This window comes from Mus musculus, chromosome 7 (assembly GCF_000001635.26).
Source record: "Mus musculus strain C57BL/6J chromosome 7, GRCm38.p6 C57BL/6J".
Lineage (NCBI taxonomy): Eukaryota > Metazoa > Chordata > Mammalia > Rodentia > Muridae > Mus > Mus musculus.
This window is the reverse complement of record NC_000073.6, coordinates 107,362,363-107,388,771: the sequence shown is the minus strand read 5'-3', so window position 1 is coordinate 107,388,771 and position 26,409 is coordinate 107,362,363. Positions and strand designations below refer to the sequence as shown.

The window sequence follows — 26,409 nt, the reverse complement described above, 5'->3', positions numbered from 1 at the left end:
TACAACCCTACCCAAGCTCTTATGTAATAAGACATCATTTATCTATAACATCCAGAAGTAAACTTAGAGATGAAAAGTTGTTTCGTGACCTCCTGAGGTGGGAATTAGCAGAGCACATCTATAAGGAGTCTTTCTGGGGTCATGGGAACTTTCTAGAACTGATGTATGGTGATGCCTGAACAACTGTAGACTTGCGGGGAAAAACCTAAGTTGTGTACTTAAAACAGATGAAGTGCATGATGTGGGAAATATGCCCTAATGAATTTTTTTTTAAGACAGGGTTTTACTACGAAGCCCGAGGCTAGCTTTAAACTCATCTATCATAATCCTCTGGCCTCTGCCTTCAAACTACTGGGATTATAGGTGTGCGGCAGCATGCTCAACTGGACATATGCATTTACTCCTTTGAAGTTCATGTATCCTTTGTATGATCTGGCCATGTATTTACCAGTTTCCAAAATGTTTCCTAAATATTATTTTTCTCTTGGTGGATAGAAACTTCCAAAGATATGGCAGACTTTTAACTGTTAACTCTACCCTCTAATTTGTCTATTTGACATATTAATGCAGCAGCTTTCCAATTCTGATTTTCTTGGGTTATAAAGTCTTAGTAACCTCTCCTGTACACATTCAATTGTTGCTCCACTAATTAAAAGTTTATGGCTGGTAAGTCTTCATTGTTTATCATATTACTTATGAATAATAAATAGTTTTACGTAATGACATGTTTTGCATACAGCTGGTTAGAGCAATCATAATTCAATTAGCATGAAGCTTTGTCAAAAGAACAAATAAAGACAACATAAAATCCATGGATAAATATTTTTCACTTATTAATTTAATATAGTTAATGAAACTCTCCTCTAAACACTGAGCCTGGCACTAATTCTCTTCAACAACTCCCATGCATTAGTTATTATGAAGGCCGCTGCTAGCCTCTCCTGTCCTGGAGCCTCTTGGATCTAACCTGCTGACAGTGCACCATCTAATCCCCAAAGCCCTAAAACATCACTGCCTATGTGCAATGATGCACCCAACTTAACCACCCAGTTCTCACAGACTAAAGCACTGAGCAGACAACTATGTTGGGTTACTGAAACACAAAAGTATATTAAAAGATTAAAAATATATAGTGGAAGAGAATTGTGACTTTAATCTCCATCACTTTGCTGAGTGAGTCCTCTCAAACTGAACCTGTAGGGATTAGATTAGAAGAAGAGAAGGCTCCAATAATCCACATACAAATGGCTTCAAGCAGTATGGGTTAGAACCAATGGGTGGTTTTTTTTTTTTTTTTTTTTTTTTACCAGGAACACTTTGGGGAGTTTTCTGGTTCTCTTTGTAGACTCTCTCCGAAAAAGGTTTATAATATGATAAAGTTTTGCTACCTCAAAATTAAAGCAATATGCAAAAAGGACTTTTAAAGCCCAAGAATAAAACTGATCTATAAATTCTGGTATTACAATAATGGGAGATCCAAAGCCATGGTACAGGAAAAAAAGAGACTGAAGAAAGGCTAGCAGCCTGTTTTCTTCATTCCCTTGGAAATAATCTGTGGAGCCGTAGAGCAACTTCAGCTATGTTAACATCTGACATGCATAGTTTTGAAAAAATATGATTGAAAATATGTTTAGCTTGAGATTCTCTGAATCATTTTATTTCCTGGATAAAATATTAAGTAGTTCTCATGTAGCTTCCTCAATCCAGTCAAATCCATTCCCTGTCCCAGAAATCTTTCTGGCAAGTAAAAACATATTCCAAGATGATTGATAGCAGACAAGACTGGAGCAGCCAGTCTCCTCACTCTGTGGCATAGAGGCCTTGCAGCCATGTCTACTGTACAGTTATCCTAAGTGATGAACAGATGGTAATCGTGTTACAGGCTTAGTAACAAAGAAGACCAAGGCTCTCCTCATTGCCAGGATATTACAGCTACATCCTAAAGCTACAATTTCAACAAGAATTTACATAAAATCTGTACGTAAGAATGGGGCTGTACTTCATAATCTAACGTTTAAAAAAAACTAGTGGGCCTCTTAAAAATCATTGTTACATAATAAATGCATTGGGCTGTCTATATTTCCTGTCCCAGTATTTTATAAAAGTTTCCTATAGACGGTTTGGACATTTTTTAAAAATTGGGCTGCAAAAGTCATTTCAACTCATGTCAGCTCATGGAGGCCATGGATGCAAGCCCTTCCCAGTGCTGACAGTGCATGGGCTTGGGAGCATGGATCATTTAGGCGTCATCCTGATAATCCTGACTCAGTCCATGAGGGCTTCCCTTGTGACGTCAAAGATTCCCTGGGGTGATTCTGACATTCAACTCAAACAGAGAACCACTCCACAAACCCCTTGTATGGTGAAGGATTTTAGATTTCGGTGCTATTCTAACTTCTTCCCAGGGGCCCTGGATACCTGCAGCAGGAGTCATAGACATCCTTGAACTTGATGTATTTAAAATTAATTTCATTTCTATTTCACACAGAATATTCCCAACTTTCTGTAGTAAGCCCAATACATCATGTGACCACCCTCCTAGTGGCAGCAACCAGACACTCAGACATCAGGAGCCCTCTATTTTATATCAATGCACTGGCTAGTGTACCTCCCAGATATTTCCTAAGGAATCTGTCTATTGCCTCACAAGGGCCCCTCAACACTTCTGCCTGATAAAAACTAACTTGCTGATGTTTTCTCTAACCCCATCTCTCCAGCTTTCTCTCTCCCACTGCATGGCTGGCCACACCACTGCTCCACACTGCCCATCCTTGCCCCAGTGTTCTACCATTCTGTAGGCTTGCCTCCCCAGTTCCTGGCTCACTTCGCTTGCTGGTTTACTGCCATGCTCCCTAAAACCACTTTCAGCACAATCCCTGGTTAATTCCTTATCTGTGTACTCAGAACACTTCCAAAACCTTAGAGTCGTGGTTCTCCACTTTCCTAATGCTGCAACCCCTTAATACAGTTCCTCATAGTGTGGTGCTCCCCACCATAAAGTTGGGTTTTTGTTGTTTTTTCTTTCTTTCTTTTTTTGTTTGTTTTTTGTTTTTTCGAGACAGGGTTTCTCTGTATAGCCCTGGCTGTCCTGGAACTCACTTTGTAGACCAGGCTGGCCTCGAACTCAGAAATCCGCCTGCCTCTGCCTCCCAAGTGCTGGGATTAAAGGCGTGCACCACCACTGCCCGACAAAGTTGTTTCCATTGTTACCTCATGACTGTACTTTCGCTGGTCTTATGAATCGCATGCAAATATTGGGTAGCAGGATACCTGATATGAGACCCCTGGTTTGAGGCCCCCGCCCCCCGAAGGGTTTCAACCTACAGGTTGAGAACCACTGCTCTAGACTCAGTTCTTTGAGCTTTTCTCTTTCAATAATTTGCCTTCCAACCTATCTTAGAACCTTATATGGCAAAAATGCCCTGGATCCTGGTCTCATCAACAGAGCAGTGCTTTTACCATCCTGATGAATAAAACCTCTTCCTCTCCCCTTCTTTAATGCATTTCCAGTAGCCATCCCCAGCAGAGCCCATGTCTGTTTAATCTTCCTCTTCTTTAATGCCCTCTCGTATGTATGTATGTGCATACGTACGTATTATGTCGTGTCTCCCAGAGACTCACTATACAGCTGAGGAGAACTTTGAAGTGTTCCTCCTGCTTCCACCTTCCAGACACTGAAATTACAAGCTTTGTGCCCTATGCCTTGTATTATACAGTGCTGGGGATCATTCAAGGTTTCATGCACACAAGGCAAGGGGTCTACTGACTCAGCTACGGGCCCAGCCCATTCTTAATCCTCTTATAAGTGCACTTTTCTCTCCTTGTTCTAATGAACTTTCAGATACTCTAATCACTGCATGCTATGCCCTCTTATACATACTGACAATTCCTATTTAAACACAAATATCAGGGCAGCAAGATGGCTTAGAACAGAGCTTGCTGCCAAGCCTGACAACCTAAGTTTGAACCCAGGACCCATATGGTAGAGGGAGAGGACCAATTCCCAAGTTGTCCTCTGACCTCACATAAACATTGTGGCACATGTGTAAATGTCCACACATACACCCACACAAAATAAAAATGTAAGAAGCGTGAACACAAATCTCTTCCTTGTCTACACAAACATGGCTGGATGTGGTAGGAGATTTCTACTTCACCAATTCCATGCTCACTGATTTGAGACAGGTCTCAGTACGAGCCAGCAGGCACTGTATCCATCTACTCGCCCAGCCTCCTAGGTAATCAGTATCACACTCCTGTTTTCAAACCGCCAGCACTCCTGACCCTCAGTCCCTCTCAGAAGCGGTGCCTCCTCGTTCAGCAAGAAGGGAAGAATAATCACAAGACAAATGACTATGGAATGTCTTCTCCACATCTCCCCACTGTGCCCACGGAGTCTGCCTTGGCTCCCTGAGGAAGAGTGAACGGCTGAGAAGCATCTCGCCTCCCCAGCATGCCACTCCTCTCCAGCGTACAAATGATTCTTTTTCCTTTAAAAGTCATCTTCCTTTTTCCTTTTTCCTTTTTCCTTTAAAAGTCATCTTTGCAATCTTTCCTTCTTTCCTGTTATAAAATTTGCTTTTTAAAAATTTTTCTCCTCTTTTTCTTTTCAAGAGACTACTTAAACACTCCCAGCTCTGTCTTTCTTCCAAACTACTTAGTTCAAAGTTACCAATGAGCCTCTACATCATTTAGTAAGATGGTCAGCCCTGGTCTCTGCCTTGATTGGCCTACTAGCTGTATTTCCTGCAGAAGATTATCCCCGTGCCCCAAGAAATCTTTCTTCACATTTAGCCAGGTACCCTATTTCTTGCCCCACCCCCCAAACTTGCTAGTCCTTCTCAGTGCCCTTGTTGGTGGACCCTCATCTCTAATAAGTTGTGTGAGGTCTACCTTCACTTGCCCTTGATCAGTAGTGTGGTCTGAATGTCCATCCACATCCAGCCCCCAAGTTCACATGTTGAAACCTAGTCACCAAGTGACAGCATTAAGATACGAGGACTTTTAGATGATTAGAATGTAAGGATAGGGCTGGAGTGTAGTTCAGTGGAAGAGTGCTTCCCCAGTATGCATGAGGCTATGAGTTAATCCCCAGTACTGATGATTATCAAAATAAAGGCAGAGCACACACAGGAATGGGATTAGAGCCACTTTTAAAGAAACCCATGAAAAACCGGACATGGTAACACTTGCCTATAATTTCAGAACTAGGAAGCAGGGCAGGAGGATTAAGAGTCAACGTCATCCTTGACTACACAGCACAGGCCATATAGGATTTTGTTACCTATCAATCAATCAATCAACCAATCAAGGCCTGAGAGGACATATGGCCCATCTACCGTGTGAGTACACAGAGAGGAACTATCTGTAATACTGACTCATAAGGCCTTGAAGTTGACTCTAGAACTGGCTTCTAGAACTATAAAACTAAAAATGAAAATAAAAAAAAGAAACATTTGGTGTTTAGCCGCGTCTCTCCCCCATCTAGAGTAATTTTGTTGGGAAAGGATGAAGGATGAAGAGACTAGTAGAGTACACACACCTAATCACTCGACTTTAAATTTTACTCATGTGTCCTGGGTGCCTAAGTACGTATTTTGCTGTTGAGACCTCTTCCCTAAATGTAAGAACACCAACCCAGCAACCCTCCATCCTTTGTCTGGCATTAAGAACTGTTATTCACTAGCCTAGGTTATTCCTATCATTATTAGGAATCTATCCAATCACTATCACTCTCCTACCACATCCAGCCATGATTGTGTAGACAAGGAAGAGATTTGTCTTCTTGTTTCTTACATTTTTATTTTGTGTGGGTGTATGTGTGGACATTTACACATGTGCCACAATGCTCATGTGAGGTCAGAGGGCAAGTGCTATTAGCTCTCCACGCCTAAAACATATAACCTCTCTCAAGCCTCTCACCAGCAGCTATTTCTCCATTTATCTATTCTTCGTTCAGAAAGGGTCTCATGTATGCCATGCCAGCCTTGAAGTTGCTATATAGCTGAGAATGACCTCGAACTTCAGCTCCTTCTGCCTCACATTCTTTACAATGGTTCCCAGACCCTACAATCTGGCCTCCTCGCCTACTTCACTATAACCCCACTGACCCCTGGCAGACACCTGGACATGCCAGGCATGCTCCTGCATCGGAGCCTTTGTGCCTACCAATCCCCTTCCTGGACTCTCTTCCCCTTGATGCATTCATCTCACTCCTAAATCTCCTTCTGACCCTGACTCATAAGCAACTTACACTTTTTTCATTTTTTTATTTTTCCTCATAGTACATAGAAATACTTAACATACCCTGTAATTAATTTATATACAATACTTACCTGCCCATCATGCATGTTCCATGAGGGAAGGATGTATGTTTTGTGTTTGTACACTATTACTGTATATGCAACTGCACAGATTGATGTACGATATTCTGAAAATCTAGCCATTGCATGTGGTCATAAGGATACATGACATGCTGGCCAATAAGGGACTACATATATGGTATCATATTATTATAATGAAGCAAAAAAAAAAAAACCTCTTCTCTCTTGACTACATAAAAAGAACATGATGAGAGACTGGCCTATACCATCAGACTTGCATGAATCTGTGTTTGCAAAACAATGAAACTACCTAACACTGCACTTCTCAAACCATTTCCCCATCACATACATGTGACTGTACATACAACAGAGCCTGGCTCATAGTAGATGCTCAATAAATGTGATACAGAAATGAATGACATCCTTAATAACCTGGGCACTCAACTTTTATCCTGGTTCCAGAATGATCTAACTAAATGGTGAATCTGAGCTAGGCATGGTTGTGCATACCTGTGATCCCTGTATTCAGGTGGATAAGGCAAGAAAGTTGAAATGAGTTTAAAGCCAGTATGGGATACACAGTTCCAGGCCTGCTTTGGCTACAGTGCAAGATCTTCTACCCCACCCCACCCCCCAAAAAAAGTTCTCATGTCAGTCTTTAGATAGAAGCCCTTCAGTGGTTCTGACTGCATGATGAGGCAAACGGAAATGTGTTCTGAAGGTAGGCATGTCCTGTAAGTATCAAAAGCAAAGTGTGTGTGTGTGTATGGGGTTGGGGAAGCAGATATGAACAGGAGATAGCCTGTGACCTGTAGGCATTTGACTCAATTACTTTTAAAAAGTGCCTATTACTTGGTAGCTCCCAATGTAGAGGAGGAAACATTATCTCCCCAGCACGGCTTTGTGGATCCTGGGCAGGCCTCCCATGCTTACATCCTGGTCTGTGGTGAGAAAACAGACTGTGCATGCCCATGGACCAGGTGACTGTAGTGCAACCAAATGTGCAGCCATTCCATTGTTGAGTAACCAGGAAAGGTAGCAAGATGTCACCGCTGGCATCGTCAGAAATTATATCTGGGACCCAGATGTTTGAACCAGATGTCTAAGCTTGCTAAAGGCAGCTTTTACAACTCTATGAGGTAATTATATTTGAGTTTCAGAGTGACATGACTGGGGATCTAAAATGGGAATCATTGAACAAAGGATTTCCTATCTGTCAGGACCTTTCTTACCTTGGACAGGAAGGAGCCTGTCAACTGGAGCATGTCTCCCAGGAGGACACAGAAGACTTGAGAAGCTGCACTATAGAATTCCTCCTGCTGAAAACTTCCTGCCTTACTCTGCTGAGATGGATCCTTTGGGCTCACAGCAGGACAGAGTACTTTCAGGTTTCCTGTCAGTACCAAAGCCCACCTAACCTCAGCCGCCCTGGAATCTGGCAATGGTTCCCCAAGGACTTCTGAGATGGACCAGTGCTTACTACAACAGTCTCTCAGTCTTCCCAGCATGCACTGCGCTTGCTTGCTATCACAGAGGATCCATTCTCTCCTGTTTTATGGGCTTTGAAATTTCCTAGAATGCTCACCCCACCCACAAACAGACTTCCCTAGGAAGCCTTTAAAGACCCACTCAAGCCAGTTAATTGCATCTCTTTTCCTGCACTGTATCCAGTGCATGGCTCCAATCATGCCTTTATTTTATTAATTGCAGTTATTATTTTATCTCAGTTCCATAGGGGCAGTAAGCTTGTCTAATGTGTCTTCCAATTACTCGTGCCTAACCTGGTACGTGGCACTTAGGAGGCACTCAACGAGTGTTTCTGAACTTAATTTTCATTAGGAGAGAGTGATCATATCAGTGTGGCCAACATAAAGGCCACACGACATAAGTGAAATGGGGGGGGTCACAGATGAATTTTATAATTCTTCATATTCATATAAATAAAAGCAATACTTAGCATGGGAAGAGAGTGTTACAATGGCGGCAAGAGGACAGGGGACATAAGGTCATTCTCAGTAATATACTATGTTCAAGACCAGCTTGCCCCCTGTCCCCCCAATAAAACAAAGTAGGATGTGAGGCTGGGGAGACTGCTCAGTAGATGGCTCAGTAGATGAAGTCCTTGCCACGTACGCAGGCTGATGTGTATTTGAATCCCTATATAAAGCCATCCGTGGGAGTATGTGTCTGCAAAATATAATGTAGTGAACAAGAGACCCCATCTCAAACGAGGTAGAAGGCAAGAACAGATGCCAAGGTTATATCCTCTGACTTTCACACATGTGCCTGCACTCACGTGCATACGCATGAACACATACACATTATACATGCATGTGTATGTACATGCATACAAAGATAAAACACAGGATGCACAGTACAATGGATTTAGTCAATCTGAATTAATTAAGTCACTATACAGTGCTCCCCAATAAGCTATTTTGATTGAGCTTTTATATTTTAATAAATGCAAATTTATAAGAAAAGCATCAAGATTACAAAACAAAACAACTAAAACCCAACAACACACAAATGTACCTTGGCAAGAATAAACAGAAAATTCATCGGGGAGGAACTACTTAACGAGGCCTAACATAGTCAAAACACTCAATTCTACCAATGACAAACTACAAATTAAAATCACCAGGTAGCTACTTCAATCCTGTTGAATCAGCAACCTCCTGCTCATGTTGTCTCTCCCACTGACAGTAAATTTACTGCTGATATGTAACAGGACTAAATGACATAGGTCCACTAGAAATCAATTTAAACTCATTATTATTTCAAAAGAAAGAAAAGCAGGGAAAGTATAGATGGGAATTATTATCATACTAGAAAAAAACCACAGAAGCATCACTCACTGAGCATGGTGACATATACCCATAATCAGAGCATTATCAGAAGGGAGGTGGGAGGACTGCCATGAGTTAATGGGTAGCCTGGGCTACAGAGTGAGTCTGAGGCTAGCCTAAGTTACATAGTGAGACCATGTCTCAAAAGACAAAGAATAACAACAACAACTACTACAAAAAGTAACAGAAATGAAGAAAGGAAAAAAGACAGAAAAACTAAAAGATAAAATATTCTAAAGCAATGATAAAGTAAAAAAGTTATATTCATTCTTTGGAAGATATGTAGCAATCACAACAACAATAATTATTATAACTGGACAATAATCATAGAAATAATGGCTAACATTACTCAGTATTTATTATAAGTATTTGATATGAATTATGATATACTGAGTTTCCTTGCCAACCTAATTAAATGAAAATATAGGATGCCCAGTTCAAATTGAATTTCAGAAAACAACAGCTAACTACTTTGTCTAGGTATGATCCATGCAGCATTACACACTATTTATCTCAATTTTAAACTGAACTGACGTCCAGTACTTTACCTGGATCCTGTAATAGTAATCCAGATACTAGCAATCCATTAGGTGAAGTGAAAGGCTCACAGTTTTGAAAAGTAAGAAAATGCTATGTCTACAAAAGAGTAGACTAGAAACGCTGCCTGCAAGTGATTTCAAATAGAGGGGGGGAAGTGGCCATGAACCACCACTGAAAGGAAAACAGGCAGGAAACCACGACCTGTATACATCAACCAGATACCTGAGTGTTTATTCTGAGCAGAGAACTGTCTCAATAGGCTACTCCCATTTTATCAAATAATAATAGAGAGTGAAATCTTTTGCACAAGGTCACTAAACTAACCAGTAAGTGTAGGGTTAGACTCTGGCTCTAAAGCTCACGTCCAGTCCACTTTATCACACAGTTTCCTTGGGTGGAGTCCCTTTGTTTGTTTTCTTTTCTTTTTCAATTTGGCTTGGCATTTAAGAATGCTTACTCTTCTTGCAAAAGACCCAGCACCTACAGGGTGATTCACATCTGCCTATACCTCCAGTTCCAGGGCATTCAATACTGTTCTGGCATCCAAGGAGTCCTGCTTGCTGTGCTGCACATAAACTTATGTAGCACACACATATACACAGAAATAATAAATAGAAAAACGTTTCCTGCCAGTGTTGCTATACACTCTTCATGTAAAGTCATGGTGACACATTCTTTACTATCAGCACTTTGGAAGCTAAGGCAGGAGGATCAATTTAGACTTGAGGCTAGCGTCAGCCATGAGGTACACGCAAGGCCGGACAGCCTGTATTAGAGATCAAGACCCTGTCTTAAAACACAAACGAATAAAACCGGTCCTAGTGGCAAATGCCTTTAATCCCACCACTCAGGAGGCAGAACCAGGAACCTCTGTGAGTTTGAGGCCAGAAGGGTCTACAAATTGAGTTTCAGGACAGCTAGGACTACATGGTGAGACCCTGTCTCAAAAATCACTTAGTGCCCATGTGGCACGCATGTGCAAGTGTGCATGCACACACACACACACACACACACACACACGAGTACACACACAGACACACAAACACACACACACGCACACACACACACCCCTTTGTCTAGAGATACAGTTCAGTTCCTTAGTTTGCCAACAGTGTATCTACAAGGCACAAGGTCCTGATTCCTTCTCTATGCACAATGAAGTCGTGTGATAAAATCTATGCACTAGCATCCAGGAAGGTTTCAAATACACCTTCAAAGCCTGCTTCTCTGAGTTTGCTTTGGTCTAAAGTCATATCCATAGCTTCGACCATGACATACATGTAAAAACTGGAAAGATGACAGTGCTTGCTTGTAATCCCATCACGCAGGAGGATAAGGAACTCAAGGTCAGTCTCAGCTACACACTGAGCTTAAGTCCTGACCTTCATTGAGATCACCATTCCCCCTAAAAAGAAAAAATAAAATTAAAAAAAGAGAGAGAGAAAAGTTATGATACACAGTGAGAACTCCCAGGAAGATCAATTCCCACTGGGAAAACATCTGCATAATTCAAGTTGTGACTTCTTTTAGAATACAGAAACACACACTCCACACGTACCCTCTTCACAGTGCGATTGCGTTCCTGACTCAGTCCCCTTGTATGCACCTGAAGAAGAGATGTGTGTATTTTTTCCTAGCCAACCACATGGCAAGCACACCTGCTCACACTCAGGGATGCCAGCACGCTTCCCTTCCAGTGGTGTCACCTGTGCACTACCCCACGGGTGTTCCTCCATCCACAGCTTCATCTTTCCTTGAGACGCTGGCCCACATCAAAGTCTGTGCCTTTGATTGTTTATTCCAAAAGAGGCAGCTGGCTAGGAGCCTGCCTGTGGGGCCTGCACCAGGTTCTGCTTTTGTTTCTCTCTCGAGATAGTTACCTCGTGACTAAACCACTCACTGGTCCATGTAGAGGGATCCCACAGAGATAAAAACACACTTGTTTAAATAAAATATTTATGCAGAAACCCTAAAATGTCACTGAAGTAAATGCAAATTAGACCCTCACACACTGAACATTCATATGCCACTCACTTCTTGGAAGACTACTTCCCATTGCAATTAACATTCATTAAAAAAAATTAATCCCACTGCATAATCACACCAATAACTATTCCTAAAAAATCCAGTGTTTTAAGAATGATTCTTTTTACTGTCTTGGAAAGTCTGACTTAAGTGTTGTATTTAATCACAACGATTATGAAGATTTCCCCTTAAAAACTATCTTTAATTCTTATTCTCCACACACACCTCCTGATAAGAGAGGTCACTGTCACTCTATATGAGGTTTTAGCAGTGAAGTCCGACACTCTGGTTCTTTAATAAAATACTATTCTCGCAAGGTTTTTCTCAATGTACTTTTTGTTTGTTGGTTGGTTGGTTGGTTGGTTGGTTTCTCTGATTCTGAGACAAGGTCTCATAAAGCCCAGACTGGCCTCAAATTCACTAAGAAGCTAAGGCTGGCCTTGAACTCCTGATCTGGTGTCTCTATCTACTAAGAGCTGGGATTATAAATACACGATGTATGTCACCACATTTAGCTTTTAATGTGGTTGTTTTTTTTTTTTCAACCTTAAAAGTGGATGGACACAATCAAGTCTTCTGATACTCATTAAAAGTCCTCAAGGCCCGGCAGTGGTGGCGCACACCTTTAATTCCAGAACCTGGGAGGTAGAGGCAGGTGGATTTCTGAGTTCGAGGCCAGCCTGGTCTACAGAGTGAGCTCCAGGACAGCCTGAGCTATACAGAGAAACCTTGTCTCAAAAAACCAAAAAAAGAAAGAAAGAAAGAAAGAGAGAGAGAGAGAGAGAGAGAGAGAGAGAGAGAGAAAGAAAAAAGTCCTCAAAATAAAAACTTGGCAAAATATTATCAAAAGTAAGTTAAGAATCAACTCATATGGGTAGTAGCTATACCAAAGGCAGCAGTCAAATTCCTCTGGGTTTTTAAGTCACTTTAAAAATATTTTTAGAGTAAGGGAACATGAGCTGAGCTGAGTTCAGTGGATTCTGCCGTGGTCTATGGTTATAACAGGTTTTCCTCTATCTGACTGTAAATCAGCCTCAACCAGGAAATGTAAGGCAACACCAATCCCAGGTACCACCACCCCTGAGACTTTGGTTTAACTGGTCTAGGTTACAGCCCAGTCATTGCTAGGTTTCTGATATTCTTCTTTCTGCTGGAATCCTTAAGGGTTTCTCTGACCCTGGGACAGAGTCTCATACAGCCCAGGTTGGCCTCAATATGCAGCCAAACCTGACCACCGCGGAAGTAGAGCTTGCTTTCCATGACATAGTGAAGTTAGCTGCAAGGGAGAGCCACTGACAAAGTGACATTAAAGCTCTGTCTCACAACTCAGCTGCTAAACATTTTCTAGGCCTTTTTTTTTTTTTTGAAAATATGCAGAAATACTTCCAGAACATAACAGTGGACCATGAATGGAAACTAAGGCTGGATAAAGAATTCATAATCAAAATACTAAGGTGACTAACTATGCACAATTTAAGCTATACTTGGAGGATTTAGCCCACTGTACATGTTCAGAATAGAGAAGCCGGGTAAAAGGATGGGTATTTTGAAGTATTGTCTCCATTGACGATGACTTTTGAGTTCTGAGTGGAGTCAGCTCTTTGGGTCAAAGGCCTCCAAATCCATAGATTAAACAACTGTAGATTAAAAAATGCTTGGGGGAAATTGTGTCTGTACTGACCATAGCCAGCCCTTTCCCCTTCCATTAGTCTGTAAATAATATGGTAACAACTTAACATGTCATTTACATTATTAGGTATGAAAACCAACAGGTTACTTACAGTGCATGGGGGAATGTACATAGGGTACACTCAAGCATTAAATCATTTTGTATGGTAGGCTTGACCATCCTCAGACTGTTCCACTGTGGGACTCCTGAACCAATGTCATTCAGATACTGAGGGACACCTGCAACTGTGCCATGACTAGCTAACATGCTACTTTGACTTAAGCCCGCCTCTTTGTGTAAGCTGAAAGTGTGGCTGTGGGCTAGCCTCAGTTTCTGCATTTCATTTTCCTTATATATATGCCCATCATTTTAACCATGCTTCTTGAACATGAATGTAGCCGGCCTGGTGGCGCGCGCCTTTAATCCCAGCACTCAGAGGCAGAGGCAGGCGGATTTCTGAGTTCGAGGCCAGCCTGGTCTACAAAGTGAGTTCCAGGACAGCCAGGGCTATTCAGAGAAACCCTGTCTCAAAAAAAAAAAAAAAAAAAAAGAACATGAATGTGCCAGTGCCTCGCCTGAAGATCCTACAAAAGTAAAGGTGCAGACTGGGTAAGCATGGAGCAGGCCTGAAATCTTACACACCTATCTACCACTTGGATCCAGATGCTGCTGGCGCAGGACAAGTGCTTTGCGCATAAGACACAAGAGAACCAAGGGAACTAAGTGAACCAACCTACATGACCATGATGAATCCATGCAACCCCGTCAGCCTCCCACAGGGTAGAGACCAGAAGAATAATAGGACACATCTGAAACTAGGAAGTGCGTCCCAACATCCATCCTTTTCTAGATGTAGAAACAATGCAATGGACTTCTGGTCCTTCCCTCCTAACAACAGCTAAAGATGCAGACTGGAAAAAAGGAAGGATACACTCAAGATCAGTGAAAGCTGGGGATGAGGCTCAGCAGTGGAACAAGAGGCCATGGGCTCAGTCCCTACTGTGACAAGAAAAGACAAACAAGGAGACATCTCAGTTCTCTAGAAGGGAAAACCCTCAAAACCACGAATGCATGGCACAAGTCAGCCCCTTGACAGTAAAGTCTCTAGTTACAAACTGAGCACTGGGCCAATGGGTAATGTTAAGCAACACTCAGATGCAGGACGGCTTGGCTAACTAAAGGGGCATGGTCCGCTCAGTTATATACAAAAAGCTAGACACAAAAGAGAACCTTCCTGATTCCCTCCCTACGCCAAGCCTCTTCCTGAAACCTGCTGCTCAGCAAACGGAGTTGCTCAGGTCGGAAGGCCAAGAACCATCCTCAGCTCTTTTCGTCCCCCTGATGCCTCCTGTCAACAAATATTAGCGGTGGAACATTCAAGGTGGTCCCTAATCATTACAGCTCAGCTCCTCCATTAGGGCCATGCTGAACTTTGCACCCCTTCCTGGTTTCTGGAACAAACCACTAACTTCACTCTTGCTTTTCTATATACAGTATCTTCTCACACAGCAGTCTGGCTGAGACTTCTCCAAAACGTCTAATGGTCGAATCTAATTCAGAGTAAAAAGCAAAGTCCTTCTAATAGTTTACAAGCCCTACAAGATCTGCCCTATCTAACCCTTGACCAGATTTCTTACCACACTCCACCTCCAGCCGCACCTGAAGTGAGTGTTTCTTAAGTGACAGCAACAATGCTTCTGCCTCCGAGCCTTCCACATGCTCTTCCTGGTGCCTCAAGTCCGCTGGCTTGTGAGCCTGTCTTACCCCATCTCTGAAAAGGGGGGAAATCATCCCAGATGCAGTGCCACTCTGCTGGGAATTGCTTGTTTTCTCCCTTTATAACTCAAATCTTTAATGGCGCTTGAGAAAACAGCCACCATGGGGGAGCCATGGATAAGCATCAGGCAGACAAGGCTGCAACGTGGCATTCGTGGGTTCTTTCACAGAAAAGGAAGTCACCCATTTACAGAGAGGACTCTCTGGGGACCCATCAGGGCAGCTGTCCATAGCTGTTCTGGGTCAAACTACCCAACAGCCGTTCACCTAGCATGCGCAGTGCAGCCTCTTCAGCCACTCATCTTTAGGGCTCAGAGATTAAGGGCACTCTTGGTTTGCACGAACAGCTTCAGAGGAAAGGACATGCACTCACGAGATGTATGTAAGAATTACTGTGAGCAAGGTGAGGAAGGGAGAGGGATGGGGAGGTCTGGACTGAGCAGATGTGCCCTGAAAGAGAGGGTGGTGTGTTAAATGCATCTTTGGCTATAAATTCCTCCCACTTTCTTAATTTCAGGGCCCTTCTCCTGTCTCAAGCTCAGGCTACTTCCTGACACAATGAAAAGAGCCAGAGGGGCAGGAGCTACCTCAAAGCCATGTGCCCTAGTTTAAGCAGAACACAGCTTTCAGGAAGTCAGGGAACAGCAAGACAGTCATTGAAAGCAATTTCCCAGTTCAGGAACCAGAGTTCCTCTTGTAAGGAGTATGCTTGGGACTCTTCCTTCAGGCCCACCCAGTGTGGAAACTGGGAGAGTCTAGGCACATGGGAAGCAGTCACTTCATTAAATGGAAGAGAGAGAGAACTGACCAGAAAGATGTGGCTTATTAAAGCCCAATTCAGAGACAGGCTGCATCCCCCTTCTCTTGTAAAGCCAAAGATGACAACTTGTCTGAGATAACAAGGAAAATCTGCTTCACAGGGGCAGGAACACAAAGAGAGGTGTCAGTACTAACATGAGCTTTGGGAAAAGTGTGTTAATAATGAGCTTGGTCCTGCTATGTAAGCACAGAACACCCCACACTCAGAGCATCTTTCTGGGATTCCTGGGGGGAGGTGAGGCACTTCCATTCATATCTGTGGTCTGTGGGGCACACGCTCATCCATCAAAGAGCCACTCAGAAGCTGGACAACCAAGCCTCCAGGGAAATCACTGCAATCTGTAGTTCTCCACTTAATTCTCCCCTTTGGAGTAAAAGATTGGAGATCATTTGAGAAATTTATTAATGTAACCATGAGCATGAAAAAAAAATAGATCCTCTGAGTACAGAAAAATGTGACAAACTTTTAACACCTGCCTTTGCCACACACACTGAGCATTGTCCTATTAAAGGTAGGTTGTTTAAATGGGCTCGTTCCTAGTTAAAAGTCAAGTCACTCTTTATCCTTTGTAAATGTATTTTTATAGAATGAACTGGCTTGAAATGAGAAATGCTCACATTTACTTGTTTGCACAGCAATTGCTTATTGCCAATGTCTGCACACAGGAACATCAAGGCAAAGGCCATTCTTTCATCCCTCTTTTAACAGTCTAACCATGATTTGCCTTTTAACATTTAAAACACTTAGACTGGAAAAATATTCGAGATTATGAGTCCTCCAGCCTAGAAGATGCTCAGGAAATATCCAAAAGGAATGAATGCATCTTTCCAGTGCCCAATGATGAGTAAGAAAACAGTAGGACTTGCAAACTGCTCAAATAAAACACCTTCCTCTGACCTTAATTGGTCAGATGCCAAAGTAAGCGAACTTTACAAAGTTAGGAGCCTCACAACTTTCACTAGGACAACTGCCAGCTGCAGCAAGCCCACCACTCTAGTGTGCCAAGCTATCACTGCGAGACAAACTGGGAGCCAAGGCCTCATTGCCTAAGCACCTTGAGACATGAAAGGAGAGGGTTCAGGCCCAGCCGCTCTAGTCGTGTGACTCTGGGGCCCGGCCCCAGACAAGATCTTGTCTGGTCCTTTCCACAGTAGAGCCTGGGGGGAAACTGGGCACTCAGGTTGAGCAGCTTCGGGTGGAAATCAGCCCGGCTGTGCCAAACTCCCAACTTCACAGAGTTTCCTTGGCTCTCAGATCCCACTCCCAGCTCCGAGGCCTCCGTGGCCTCGCCTGGCTCCCGGGCGCTCGCGAGTGAAGTGGCGGGCGCAGCCCCGAGCTCAGGAGCCGCCCCCAGGAGCCCAGCGCAGGTGGCGGGCGTGGTTCCTCCAAGCCTGCCCCAGCCCACCCTGGCTCGGCCTCCGCGCGGCAGCCTCCGCCCGAGTTCGCCGGGTTCCAGCATCAGGCCGTGGTGCGCTGGTTGTGGAGACCTACTTGGGCTCAATGGTCACCCATTGCCCTCCTCCAGTCTGCGTCGCTCTCCTGCCTCAGGCCCTGGCTAGGTCCCCAAGTCCCCATTTCAGGGCCCTCGAGTCGCGCCCGCCAGCGGCGGCGGCCGCGCTTACCTGGGTCGCGGAGCCGGGGTCTGGCACGGTCCCGCAGGTGGTAGATGAAATCTTGGCAGCTGTCGTGCTCCAGGGCCCCTCGGGCACAGAGCTCGGCCAGCAGCTGCAGCGCCTGGTGACAGAGCGCGTCCCTGGCCCCGGGCATCGCCCCCCCGCATCCTCGGACCGCGCCGGGCAGGCGGGCGCGGGAGAAAGCCCTCCGCCTGCCAGCTCAGAGCTGCCGCCGCCGCCGCCGCCACCGGCCGGTCCGCGCTCCCCACCCGAGCCGCAGCGCCAGCCGGGTCGGCCTCCCACCGGTTGCATGCAGCTCTCGGAGAGCCGCTCGCTCGGGCTTTCTCCGTCTCCCGCGCGGCCCCTCGTCCCTCCCTCGGCGCGGAGGGGAGGCGGCGCCGCACAGCCCAGCGCGCCTCTCCGCGCTCCGCCCGCTACTCGCGGCCGCCGGGGGCGGGGCCGGGTCAGGGGTGCGCGCCGCGGGCGGGGGTTTGCCGCGGCCGCCGCAGAGCAGGCGCGCCAGGTAGGGACCCGGGACGGGGGCGCTCGCCCACTGCAGGAGAAGCGCCTGATTCCGCTCCGGACCCTGCGCTGTGAGCGGCCGCGCCCAGGATCAGGAAGTACGAGCTGGTGCGCGTGCTAGACGCTCTTGGCACCCCATTTCTCCGCCCAGATGCAAACCTAGCATCCCTCAGGGCTCTGGAGCCACGCGTGGGTCCAAAGCACGTTCTCGGTTGTATGGAGCGAAGGCTGGAGGGTAGACTACACCTGCCGAGATCTCAGTACCTTCTTTAAACTTGGAAAGCGCGGTCTGAGCAGAAACCGCGGGCCCAGGGGTGTCACGCGCCCAAATGCGGGGTTTAGAGCCAAGATTTTCCAACAAAGAATGGATGCACAGCGTGATGGTGATTTGGAGAAGGTGGAGGCTCAGATAAGAAATGAGGACAGATGTATGGCCCTCCGGAAAGACGCTGAGGCTCACCTGGAGCTTTGCAGGTCCTGATTGGTTTTCTAAGAAGCTGATTGGAAATGCGAAGGTTGCCAGCATTTCCCTGGCACAGGAGACAGAGGATCCAGAATTTGTGGATGTTTGGAAAGACCTCAGTCACCTCTCATCTACCCATCTCTTCATTTTTTTAGGCACTCAGCCCAGAAATAACCACAAATTATTTAGCTTGTTTGTGTGCCCAAGGCACTGTGCCACAGCCTTTTGTATAGTTTCATTTAATTCTCTAGATAGAGAGCCTTAAACGTGTGTGTGTGTGTGTGTGTGTGTGTGTGTGTGTGTGTGTGTGTGTGATCTCCACGCTGCCACTAAAACAACAGACTCAAGAGAGGTGGTACTTGCCTAAGTTCATAAGAGACTTCTCCCCCACCCTCTCTCTCCCTGCCTCTCATCCACCCGCTCCTCTTTTTCTTTCTCCCTGATTCTCTTACATATTTATGTAATCCTAATGTCAAACTTCATTCTAGAACAATTAGCTAGGACTCTTACCCATAAGGATGTGCTGTCTAAGAATCATATTGCAAATAAGGAATATTTGCTCAACAGACAAAACTTGAAGTTGTGTGGTGAGCAGTGCTGGGTTTGGTGGAGTTTATATTAGAGTAATAGAGAATGGGCAGCTGTAGTTATAAAGGTAAATCCAGATAGCTGTGGAAAGGCACGTAGAGTCTATTTTGGGTTTCTATTTTTAGTTTGTTTGGTTTTTTTTTTTTTTCCCCACTTCCTAAACTTTTTCCTTTAAAACTAAGGCCCAGGGCTGGGGTGCAGATTAATTGGAAGAGTTGCTTATCTACCATACTCAAGGCTCTGGATTTCATCTAGAAACAAACAAACCCAGTATAGTGGCATAAGCCTGCAATCCGAGTGCTCTGAGGTTCAAGGTCATCCTTGGCTACATTCTGAAGTAGTCTGGGCAACACATGCCTCAAACAAACAAACAAAAACACCTAAGACAAACACAGCACACTGTGAAGGAGGGAACCAGCTGAGAACGAGCCAGTCCAGGAGACTGAGCAGGTGCTCTTCCAAAGGGGGGGAGGGTGGAGGGGGGACCACCAATGGCCATGACGCAGAGAAGGATGGTGTATGAAGAGGGGAAGTGCTTGTTCAAACCAATAGCAGTGTAACTCTTATGAGATGATGTCAGAAAGCTGAAAGCTGTGAATTCCGTTAGTAATAACTGGAAGAGATTAAAATCTGGTGATAGCCTAGACCAGACAGAAGCAAATGCTGACTTGGGAAACAGTCAAATTTGAAAGGCATTTTAAATATTAGGAAGACTGTAATGGATAGAATCTGAAAGAAAGAAAAGTAGCAACATGTGAAGAGGGGTGCTGGGTTTGGTAGCCCAAACTTGTAATCTCAGTCCTCAGAAAAGTAGAGGCAGAAGAATTCATTCAAGTTCAAAGCCAGCCAGGTCTTCATAGCAAGTTTCAAGCTAGCCAGAGATACACAGTAAGACTCAAAATATAAAACATGAAAAACAATTTGCACCCTAAAATAAAACAGAAAAACAAACCACAACATAAAAAACCCTCTGAAATCTCCCCAGATTCAAAAGCATACCTGGGACATATGTGGGTCTCTAGTGGCACATAGATGTTAGCCTAGAGCTGCATGACAGGGGTCTGTGGTCATTAATGGGAAAGAGAAAGTGAGTTGCCACATGGAAGGTTACTCCCAGGAGAGGTGGCTAGGAGATAACTCCAGCCTTTAAAGATAACTCAACAAGAGGATGAAAAGTAGCAATTAGAAGAATTAGAAGGCAATGTACAGAAGTCCAAGGAGGACTTTGATAGAAGTGATTGACAACCGTCAGGTTTAGAGTTTAAAGGTAGAGGGGAATCTCAGGTATGTCCTTAGAGCTAAGCATCCTGCTGCATGCCTGTAATCACTGCCCATAGGAAGTAAAAGCCAGAGGATCAGAAGTTTGAGGCCAGCTTGGGCTGCTATCAGGAAACAAAAAAAATGTTTTTGCATTGAACTTGTTTTAATGAGTCTCAGAATTTTTTGACAGGTTTTCATTCAAGTTGTTCACCTTTAATCAAGTTGAAACAAACTGCTCTCTACTTGAACTTAACACCCACTCAGCAGGAGTACTGTGCCATGCCTAGTACTAGAAACCTAGCTAACTACTCAGTGCTAGGGAAGTCATGCTTAGTAGAGGAGACTCCACAGTTACTAAGGTACTAAACCAACATGATCCCTGAAAACAATCTCTAAACATTTATCCTTATACCCACAGATAAGTATAGTCTTCACCCCTCACCAAGGAAACTTCTGTTCGCAACAGACAGAAACAAATCCAGACAACCACAAGCAAGCACAATATAGAGTTGTGGAGTCCAAGCCCAACTGACACACCTACAAAACATTCCTGCACCTAACCTCAGGGAACATTACAGAAGAAGTGTGGAAATATTGTAAGAGCCAGAGAATCAGGGAGTTTGCTGTGTGATTACGTCTCCTAGCAACATTAGAAGCTATGGTCATAAAATCTCATCAATATGACCTCTCAAAGTTGAACAAGAATAACACCAATAGATAGGCCAAACTGGATGGGGAAATGCCCACTAGGCCTCACCCCTACACAAAGAACAACAGGCAACTGAGTGAGGCTAGGAGCAGGAGAGGTAACCCTCACCTGGGGAGAGCACGTTATATTTAGGAGTGTGTGTGTGTGTGTGTGTGTGTGTGTGTGTGAATGTGTGTGTATATGTGTGTGTGTGTGTTCGTACACGGAATGTACATATATACATTCTCTAACAATTAGTGAAACAAAGAGGCCATGAATTTGAAGGACAGTTGAGCAGGTTTATGGAAGGAAGGGCTTGGAGGGAGAAAAGAGAAGGGAGAAATGCTGTAATTAAATTATAATCTCAAAAACGAACAAAAAATACTGTCTTACAAACTAATAACTTAAACTGAACACAGAGGCACAAATGGTCCACGAAACATTTTCCTTTCCCTCTGAAGGTTTTTACAGTGCATTGTGATCAGTAACAAGCCTTCTGCTATGACTTAAATGGCTGTTTAGGCAAACAGTTCTGAGACCATCCCTACACCATTGATAAAGATTGGAACAGCCAATGTTAGGGATGATATTCATTCAGTCTTCTGAATTTTCTGGGCATTTTGGTTACCTTGGCAGCTCTAGTAGCTTTCTGGTCTACAGCTCTGATGCTACCCACAGAAACTGCTTCATGGCACAAATGGCAAAAGGACCCAGGGGGAATAGTTGGAGAAACTCCTGACACCTATGGACTTGCCTGAGATAATATCAATAATGGCTGCATAGACCAGATTACGAGAATGTAGGACCACTTTCCAGCTTTTTATTAGAATAAAGATCAATCTTTTCTGTAAGCTTAGAACACTTGCATGCTATGTGAGCTATATGACAATTCAATACAGGGACAAAGCCAGAGCTAATTTGGTCAATCACCTGAGCAATGAAGCCACCTGCTTTCATTGGTGGGTCATTCTTGCTGCTACCAGCAACACTGTCACATCTAACATCTTTGACAAAGGACATTTTCTTTACATTGAAGTACACATTGTCCCTAGCAAGATCGTCATTCAAAGCCTCATGGTGCATTTCAACAGACTTTATTTCAGTTGTGTGACACTGACTGGAACAAAGGTCACCTCCATGCCAGGTTTGAAAACATCAGTCTCCATTCAGCCCACAGTGAGAGTAACAATACCACCAATTGTATAGACATCCTGGATGGGCAGTTGCAGACTTATCAATTGTTGAGTTGGTGGCAGGATACAACTCAAAGCTCCCAGCAATGTGGCTTTACCCATCTTTATAGGTGACCTTCCTTGAATCAAGACATACTGGTGCTTAGACCCAGAATGTTGTCACCATTCCAACTAGAAATTGGCACAAGTGCTACTAGGTCAAGGGTATGGCCAATTTTCTTAATGTAGGTTCTGCTGACTTCTGGCTGTATGGTGGCTCCATGGAATCCACGTCGTTGGCACCAACAATGAGCTATTTCACACAGTATATGAGCAAAAGGGCATGCTCACAGGTTTGTCCATTCTTGGAAATGCCAGCATCAAATTCAACAACAATCTGTAATTATGTTTTTAATCAAGTCACTGTGTCCCAGGGAATCAACGATTGTCACTTAATATTTAATGGTCTCAAATTTCCACAAGGAGATGACAATAGTGACACCAAGCTCATGCTCAGATTTCAGTTTGTCCGAGGCCTGGACATGGCCTTTCCCCACCTTAGTGCCCTCTTTTTCAGACTTTCCAGTGGTTCCTATGTTAGGTTCACTACATTTGTAGTTCAGATTGCGAAAAGTGATGGACTTGCCTGAATCTATGTGTGCCTTGACAACATTGATATCTTTTCTTTTCCCATTTTGCTTTCAAGGTAGCAGTGGTTTACACATCACTCAAATTCTGATGGCAAACCCTTCACAAAACAAAACAATTTTAGAATAAAATAAAAACAAGTGTCCTTAGGATCAAACAGACACTAAGGTATTGAAAAAATAGAATAGTTGCAAGACAGCCAACATCTTGTAAGTTAAAAATGTGTGTACCTGGAGTTTATCAGATAATACTAGTATGTTCACAACTGAATTGTTATTGAAATTGCCCAAAGCAATGCATTTAAATCTATTAAAGTACAAGTAAATGCATTTTGAACTATGCTGTTAACTATCATGGTGTGTGTGTGTGTGTGTGTGTGTGTGTGTGTGTGTGTGTGTGTGTGTGTATGTGCAGATAGAGATAGAGAGAGATAGATAGAGAGATAGTCAGACAAATAGATAGGTAGAAGTATAGCTAGAAGTTGTTAGCATCTGATAGTCCCTGGTAGCCCAGGAAAACCTTGAACTCCCTATATGGCCTGAATGACTTTGAACTTATGATCTTCCTGCATCCACATGTAGAGTGCCGAGCTTACTGGTATGCTCCACCATGCCCAGGATTATATACTTTTCTAGTTGCTGTTTTAAATCTACTGTAATGTACTTGGTACAAAACACATTTCTTAGTCTGTTATTCATAGCATCCCAGACCGGGAGATGTCATGAGCTACATAACATTTTCATTCAAGAATAGACTATAATGAAACAGAAAAATTCCTATCACTCAAGTGATGTCTTAGCTATAAAAATGTTACAGCCCACTTCATTGCTCATCTTGGCAATGTTGGCATAAACAAACCTACTTGTATTGCTAGTTACATAAAAGTATAGGGTGTACAATTATGTATAGTTCATAATACTTACCAAGTATAAAACTGACTGTTACTAACTTATGTATATACTATACTTTATATCATTTAGGAATTAAATGCTTCTATTTATTAAAAGAGTTAACTGTCATGCAGCCTTGAGTCAGGCCCTTCAGGAGATATTCCAGAAGAATGGATTAATAGGATAGAAATATCAACTCCATACCTGCTTATTGTTCTAAATATCTTCCAATAGACTGAGATATGACACTAGAAGCCACAATGTTGATGACCATGACCTTGTGTGCATTTTAGCTAAAGTGAGCTTCATAGTGGGTTCCATGCCAGCCTGACTCAAAAAGAAAATTCACTAAAAAATGTATAATACTTCTTAGGGAAGAAAATCCATCAATGATCTTACCCAGATGTTAACCTTGAATATCAAACTGCCAGTCAAGACAGGCCCATTGGTGTAATCGTGGCATGACTCTTATAGCAGTAACCAACTACTTTCTGATAGGGTTGGAGATCTACACTCCACAGGAGAAATTCCTACCTGGTTCTGAAAAGTACATGGCTGAGAAAATCAAAGGCCCTAGAGAAGAGCACAAGACTTGTACTGTGCTGAATAGACATGATGTCAAGCTGCCTTCTAAGTACTTGTATTTACATTCACAGACGAGTGCTGTTCCAACCTTGGTAAGAGAAGCTTCTGTTTACAACGGGCAGTGGTTAAAATAGCTTGTCAAAGTGCTGAGAAGTGACACTGATGAGTGTTCATCCTTAAGCAGAACATCTGTATCACCTCCTCCAAAGTTCAGATAACATCGTGGAAGAGAGGGAGGAAAGAGTCTAAAAGTCAGAGGATGGGAAGGGGTACCATGATGTGCTGTCCTCTGATATGACCTGCCAGTTGTACCCATGAACACATAGCAACTTATAATAGCTACACAAGCAATGTTTATACAAGACTAGACCTATCAACATTCCATCATGAATGGGAGAGGGGCTTAAGAAGTTCACTGTTGTTAGGGGGAGAGAAAGAGTCATATTCTTCAGAGTTATAGCACTAATAAGTAGCCCTTCCCCAAGTAAATATATACCAGCCCTCCACACACACACACACACACACACACACACACACACACACACACACAGAGGGGTGGGGGCTAGATAACAGGGATAACACAATTAATATATGTATAGGTATGAAACTGTAGAAAAATAAATAAATACATTGAATTCTGATTCCTGAGAGTCACACTGGCCGACAAAGTAATTTCCTTAAAAGTATCCCAAACTCACACTGAGATTTAATTTCCACTGTAACTTGCAGCTCCTTATGGAATGATGGGGTGGGATGACAGGTAGGAGATCAGGTTCAGAGGGCTCAGGATGGAATTGATGCCATTATTAAGGGACAATTTTGGCCCCCTTTTATTTCTCTGTCTTTTCATCTTTTCCCATGTCATGACAACATGGCAGCCCTCACCTTCCCCTTGGACTCTCTAGCCTCAGAATGGGGTCTTAGAATTTAAAGAGAATTACAAATGACTATTGGTCCTACCAAGTATGATGGCACACATCTATAATCTGTGCAGGAAGACTTAGGTAATCTTGTGGCTACTTGAGACGACACAGTAAGTCAATAAGTAAAGAACAGACTTTCTGTCTCAGGTCTACTGTTACAGTACCACCACCCAGACCAGACCAGTGGCACTGTTGTTGCAAATACTTCTGAAGATGAAGCTTAACAGCTGTTAGTGTGCATGCGGAAGAAAAGCATCTTTGGACAAAGACAGTTGATGGCAGTTGTGACATCTCTGAGTGATGCCATTACAGCTGATAGTTCTTTAGCATTTGTTACATACTTGTACTTAACACAAATTACTGTCTTTGACCTACGTTATCCCTCTGTTTTATACACGAGCAAATAAGCACAGAAAGATCCAGGAGCTCCTCCACTCCACATAGCTTAGTTCTGAAAGGCAAGATGCAAATTGGAGTCTGTCTGGCTCCAGGCTATGTGTTTTCTTTTGGGGGGATGGTGTTCATTTTTGGCTTTATGTGAAAGAGTCTTGTGTAGATGAGGCTGGCCTTGGTATTGTAAGAGTGAGCCACCCACACTCTTAGAATCTGTTTTCTATGCCACACTGTTGCTTACCTTTAGCTGAAAGAGTATCTACGCTTCACTTGAGCCTGTGAAAGTCTCTTACCGATTTGGCCCTTGCCTACTACATGACTTCATTTATTCAAAATCCTTTCAGAAATGTGGTGTCTAAATTGAGCCCAGGGTGCCAGTGTCATTCAGCATTTCTGATGTCACCTGACACATGGTGCTGTGCCTCGTGCTTCCTTTGGGCTTCAAGCTACTTTCTTGGATGGCAGTATCTTAGATGCAGCAGACAAAACCCTGTATGTCCCATGCATCTTTCATGCTGATCATCAACCACATCCTGTTGTCCATGATGCAGACCCTGCGCAAAACCGAAGTGGTGATTCCATGGATGAGCTCTCAAGATTCAGATTCCATTCTGGAAGGAGTGGTTTGGATGCCCATTAATGGCAGAAGTTCCATCAATCAT

At 43.7% G+C, this 26,409-nt stretch overlaps 1 protein-coding gene and 1 pseudogene across 4 annotated transcripts in view; both read right to left on the bottom strand.

Annotated features, from left to right (window-relative positions):
* Syt9 (synaptotagmin IX) overlaps positions 1-18,423 on the bottom strand; it is a 178,308-nt gene extending 159,885 nt beyond the window's left edge. Inside the window, exon 1 of one of the 4 annotated variants that reach the window (XR_378262.4) lies at positions 17,625-18,423. Coding sequence is in view for 2 of the 4 variants with exons in the window: in XM_006508099.3 (XP_006508162.1) it covers positions 17,625-17,782 (158 nt within the window). In the remaining 2 variants the exon portion in view is untranslated. The remainder of the gene's footprint in view (positions 1-17,624) is intronic. The other 3 variants (XR_003946532.1, XM_006508099.3, NM_021889.4) reach the window with 3 other exon arrangements.
* Gm19033 (predicted gene, 19033) lies at positions 21,730-23,002 on the bottom strand (annotated as a pseudogene).